The sequence below is a fragment of the Aulonocara stuartgranti genome (assembly GCF_965226115.1).
Source record: "Aulonocara stuartgranti genome assembly, chromosome: 4".
Lineage (NCBI taxonomy): Eukaryota > Metazoa > Chordata > Actinopteri > Cichliformes > Cichlidae > Aulonocara > Aulonocara stuartgranti.
Window position 1 is genome coordinate 1,850,564 of NC_138942.1, and position 6,128 is coordinate 1,856,691.

At 45.4% G+C, this 6,128-nt stretch overlaps 1 protein-coding gene across 1 annotated transcript; it reads right to left on the bottom strand.

The window, feature by feature from the left end:
• Window positions 1-615: 615 nt before the first annotated feature.
• On the bottom strand, window positions 616-2,478 carry nupr1b (nuclear protein 1b). The gene is made up of 3 exons (XM_082529158.1): window positions 2,297-2,478; window positions 2,083-2,218; window positions 616-865 (listed from the first exon to the last, which is right to left on the bottom strand). The coding sequence occupies exons 1-2, from the start codon at window positions 2,391-2,393 to the stop codon at window positions 2,091-2,093; spliced, it is 225 nt and encodes a 74-aa protein (XP_082385284.1). The 5' UTR covers window positions 2,394-2,478; the 3' UTR covers window positions 616-865; window positions 2,083-2,090.
• Between the last annotated feature and the right edge of the window lie 3,650 nt (window positions 2,479-6,128).

Sequence of the window (6,128 nt, forward strand, 5' to 3'; positions counted from 1 at the left end):
AAGTTACATCGCTGCTACACGTTCTCAGTGTTTCCATCTTCGTGGCGTCACAATCACTTTGTTTCATCACTTTGCAGATGAGATTGACCTTTAACCTGCACATTTTCACCTCTTCACCTGCATTCAAACAGCTCTGCCTGAGGAAGTGCAGCTGGGGTTAGCCGTACCAGACTCCATTCACAAAAACAAGATTTTACCTCATAAACTGAGTTGTCTGCTTCTGCTGTGATTGGTTCGCTTTAAAACCTTTCTTGCTTCAAATGACGGCCCACCAACTGCAACGGTTATATTTAGAACATTTTCACCTGTTTACCCGTCATAAGAGATGTCCTCCCGATCCCTTAGCAGCACTCAGCAGCAGTGCATCACTCCTGTGATCTGAAAGCTTTAATTCCTGCTTTTGTCAGTGGAGTCTGGTGCTTTGTTTCAACAAGCTGTCAGAGTGTGCTTCACATTTAGAACATCCACAAAAGCTCAGACGTTGGTATTTAAACACGTTAGTGTGGCTCTGAACTTTCTAGGCTCTCTTTCCTGGCGCCTCACTACATCCATCTTTTATATACAGGCTGTGTTCTTTCACTGAGGCCTAAAAGGAAGAAACAATGAACACTCTCATTTCAGTTTAACAAGTCTTTAATCGTAAAAACAAGTTTAAAAAACATCCTTAAGAATGAGCCATTTGCCGCCACCGCAGTCTCGGTGCGCGGTCGCGGTCCAAGCGGGGACCCAGGGGTACGCCGCCTCAGGTGAGAGCTCTCTAACACCTGCGGGCCCATCGGAGCTCAGATGCTCCTGCCATCTGCACGTGTCGTTCTGTCGCCAAGGACGCCATGGTCGGTTTCCGGGATGAGCCGTCCGAGATTCCCTTTAGTGGAAAAGAAAAATATAAAATAATTAATTAAAATAAATAAACACGAGGAGTTCAAGCATCTATTTACCAACAGCAGCACCATGTGTTAAAAATCTGTTTAAAAAAAATCCAAAATTAAAATTTTCCATGTTTTTCTTCATTTACAGTTTCATTAGGTGATCTGTCAGGTACATCTACGAGTTTATCCTGTAGGATTAAATCATAATAAAGCTTAAAAATGATGTAAGAACTGTATCGGTTCTAAATGACTTGCAGTACCTGCACAGGCCACCAGGAGGACACGTAAGAAGAAAAGAGATGAGGAGGAAGGAGGAGGAGGAGGACAAGGGAGAACATGAAGAAGACGAACAGGGATGTGGAAAAGAAGGAGGATGGAGAAGGCTTGGGGTGGGGCAAAGAAGGAGAGGAAGAGAGAGGAGCAGGAGGAGGAGATAAGAAGGAGGAGGATTGTAGAAGTGTACAAACTTCTACTGGAAATCTGCCCATTCAAACTATGAACCTGGTGATGACGTGCAGGAGGCGAAGGGCAGGAGTTAATAAACAGTTTTGTTCTGAGGGAATTCGTATTCTACGGGAAATATATTACATATATTTTAGCTAAAACAACAACTATGCTGTTTTTTCACACATGACGTCACTACTCCTCAACCTTAACTGTTAATTAACAGCTGGCTTTAAATTCAGCTGTTAATTAACAGTTAATTATTGTTAATAACTGTGGAGCAAGCGCAGTTTAGGAAAAGGCCTGATGTGGTACAGTATGCTGTGTTCCAAACATTCGTTTAAAAATCGACGATTTCAGATTCAGACCGATCCTCGAGCAAAGAAACCGAGAATATGGATTCAAAGTGGACCGCCTACACAGGAAACACGCTGCCTAAAATTCGGCGCACGACTCGATATAAAAATTAACTTTGGACTCTTTTCTGAGGGCTGTAAAGTCAAAGCGTGGCAGCAAAAGTGCTGCGGTAGAGGCTTAAATTCAAGTTCTGCACGCGGCGCGTCTGGCGTCACATTTGCCCAGTTCCAGCGTTCCAAACAGCCACAGACCAGACAGCGTTCAGAAATCTGCCCGTTTTGACGTGTTTATGGCCTCTGTCAGTGCAAACGGACTCATGTGAGTCAGACGCCTTTGCTCTGACTGAAACAGCATTCCTGCTTTACTTCGGCGCACAGTTACTGACACACAAACACGGTTTTCCCGGGTTTACCTCAATATTCACTCCTTGTCTTTCTTCTCGCTGTTCTGGAGCTTCTCCACGATCTTGCGCTCATGTCCTGCGGGGTTGTTTCTGTTGGTGTTGTCGCTGGCCTCCTTCTTTGTCCTGCCCTTCCGAGCCGAACCTTCTGCAACAGAAAAACTAAAGCAGTGAGTTTCCCGGGCCCGGAACACGAACCGGACCGAACCAGGACAGGTTAGCTCACCTGCGTATTTATCCGTCAGGTTATAGTACTCGTACTCGTCGTAGTACTCGTCCTCAAACTTGGTGGGCTTCATGTTTTTCACGTCGACGTGACTCATGTTTGTTTTTCCACAAGTTTGTCAGAGATCTTTGCGTCTGCGCAGTAAGCCTCTGTGTTCGCAGGTTTGTCTGTTTTTCGTCTTTCTGTGTTTATATATGAGAAGCATGCACCTCCTCCTCCTTCTCCTCCTCCTGACTCCTCCTGCAGGGCTCCTCTTTCCTCTGCACTAATGTTGCATCAGCCACAGAGCTGCATGCTCTGGATAACAAGAACACACTCTTTGTGTCAAATACACAACTTTTTGTCTCATGTTTCTACATTTTTTTTTTAAGTCACATTCAGTATTTCTTCTCATAGCTTTAAACCTTTGTTTACATAGTTATTAGCTCTCGTTGGTTCTTACAGCTAATTCTCACTTACTTGGCTGGATACTCTTGTTTTGGTACTTTTTATATACCCACCAAGGTATCCTAACTTTCCTTCACCTGTCCTGTTTCTGAGCATGAAGCTTGTGTTATCTTCATCACATGCTGACACTCAGGTGTGCGGTGAATACCTGACACCTGTGTACGTGGTCTCTGGTCCTGTGACTCCTGTGAGACCCGACCTTGGTTCCCCCGGATGATCCCGGGTCTGTTTTCTTTGGTTATCAGCAGCTGCTGTGGTCACATGACCCTGACCTGGTTCGTGGTGTTTATCTAAAGCTGCTCCACCTGCGCTGCAGTGTGACAGCAGATCACAGCCGTCCTGCAGAAATGTTTCCATTAATGTGACCCAGACTCATCTCCAGAAGCTTCACTGTGACTCTTGGAGCCTGGCTCCTCGGTTTGTTTCCTCTCATCACTCAGAGGTCCTTTCAGACACGATCGTAACCGCTTTCACTTTTGTTTTTCATATCAGTTTAAAAACTTACTTTATTGGAAAAACGTGCAGCTAAAACTGAAGATCCAAAGCAGCATGAAAGGACCGCTGCAGTTACTTATATTAGTTAGTGATATTAGCTTTGTTTCGGTGTCCTTGTGTCCACATTTATCTAATCTGTGTGGAACAAACTCTGGACTGAGCGTCTCAGAGGAACAAACAGAAGAACGAGCGCTTTGCTCTCTGCTCGTGGTTCAGATTCAGCACATTTTTACATTTGAGCTGTAAAACACTTCAGCTCAGCACAGGTGTCGCTTTCTGTCACAGAGACACACACACAGACACACACAGAGACACACAGACACACACAGAGACACACAGACACACACAGACACACACAGACACACACACACAGACACACACAGAGACACACACAGACAGACACAGACATACACAGACAGACACAGAGACACACACACACACACACAGACACACACAGACACACACACAGACACACACAGACATACACAGACAAAAACAGACACACACACACAGACAGACACACACAGACAGACACACACAGACACACACACACACAGACAGACACACACACACACAGACAAACACAGACACACACACACAGACACACACACACAGACAGACACAGACACACACAGACACACACACACAGACAGACACACACACACACAGACAAACACAGACACACACACACAGACACACACACACAGACAGACACACACACACACACAGACAAACACAGACACACACACACAGACACACACAGACAAACACAGACACACACAGACACACAGACAAACACAGACACACAGACACACACACACACACACACAGACACACACACACAGACACAGACAAACACAGACACAGACACACACAGACACACACACACAGACACAGACAAACACAGACACAGACACACACACAGACACACACACAGACTCACACACACAGACACACAGACACACAGACACACACACACAGACACACACACACACAGACACACACAGACACACACACAGACACACACACACAGACACAGACAAACACAGACACAGACACACACAGACACACACACAGACACACACACAGACTCACACACACAGACACACACACAGACACACACACAGACTCACACACACAGACACACACACACAGACACACACACACACACACACAGACACACACACACACACAGACACACACAGACACACTTTTGAACTTTGAATTGACCGTTCTCTTTTTTCTCTTTTTTAGATCTAAGCTCATCACACGTGTGTTTGTTCGTCGTTCGTAAGTTTGATGTTTGATGTTATAAACGTATTTTAATCTTTCCGATGATGATTTTGTGTTTTTAGCAGCAAACTGTGGACGATCACGTCTTCGTGCTGCAGACTCAGTGAAACAGGATTTGTCAGACGTCGAGCTGAAATCTCGTCATTCTGCTGAATCGGGGAATCTTTGTCTCCTCGCGTTTGACTGTTTATCTCACAGTTTGAAATATTTCATGAATAACTGACTTTTTATGAAATCAGCCTTTTATCATGTTTATGTCGCAGCTCTAAGTCACGGCTGCATGTTTGCGCGTTTTAAACCGAGTGTGTAATCTGCAGGATGTGAGCTCAGGATGTTTACTTTGCTGCAGACGTGTGCGCAGTCACATGTGCGAGGCGTGTCGCGCTGCCAGAGAACACACAGCTCGCAGATATCAGCTGATATCAGCAGGTAAACATTAACCGCAGCTGGAAACTCGCTCAGGTGTTTTCATCTTCATGAATCCTTTCACTGCACGTTACACGCACTAACACAGCTGCAAACGTTTCCTGTTAAATCTCCTGAAATTGTTTCATTTATCGATCAAAGTCCCTAAAAATCAGCAAGAAAAGCAGGAAATCTTCACCTGAGAGGCCACTGATCGTTGGACCTGCTGAGGGTTTGGGGTGTACGCGCGTCCTCTCGTGCACTGGAGTCATTTTGGTTTTGGTTTTTTTACAGCTTCTTTGAACCAGTGTTTCCAGTTTTTATCCGTCTCAAACCAGCACAGCCACCTCTGATTTACTAAAGCCGGGGCCCAAAGTTTGTGCTGACGGGTTAAATATGAAAAAACACGGATGAAAAATGTGCGGTGCAAAAGACGAACAGTGATGATTTCTAAATGCTTTATCATAGAATTCCATGTATGTAAAACAAAGAATCATTTTAAGGTGAAATGATTGAACAGTTTTAATTCAGATCTTTCAAACACCTCGAACGTTTTAGTTCTTCTGATTTTGGACGTTTGGAGTTGAAACACAAACGTCTAAACGACTCAGCTGATGTGAACATAAGCAGGTCCTGATGACATCAGTCACGCCTCATTAATCTGCTGCTGAACAGTGTTGGTCAAATGACTTGAAAATAGTAATCAGTTACTTGTTACTGATTACTTCTCCAAGAAAGTAATCCCATTACTTTACATAGGGTGTCTTGCATTGAAATCTGCTGCAATGACCTGGTTACTGCGTTCACCAGATATCAACACGATTCCGCTCCTCACGTGTTAACCTCTTCGACATGTCAATGGCTGTGAACACAGAGAAAGTTGTAAATAACTCATGAAAGAATAAAGTTACGTTGAAACCAAGCACACCATTGTTTTTCTTGTGACATTACCAAGAAGTTTGATGTGTCACATGACCCTCTTCCTATTGAAAAAACAAAAGTTGGCGGCCGCTTATCGGGGCCTGGAGCCTGGGGCTCGCTCGGGCCCCTTCGGGGGTGGGGTGCCCCCGGCCTCTCGGCCTGGGGCTCGGTCACTCAGGCACAGCTGGCGGCCGGCAGAGCTCACGGGCGCGTCACTGCAACTCCCCCTGGCTTCTGCTCCGCGGCTGCTGAGTGAGCCCTCATCTGGGAC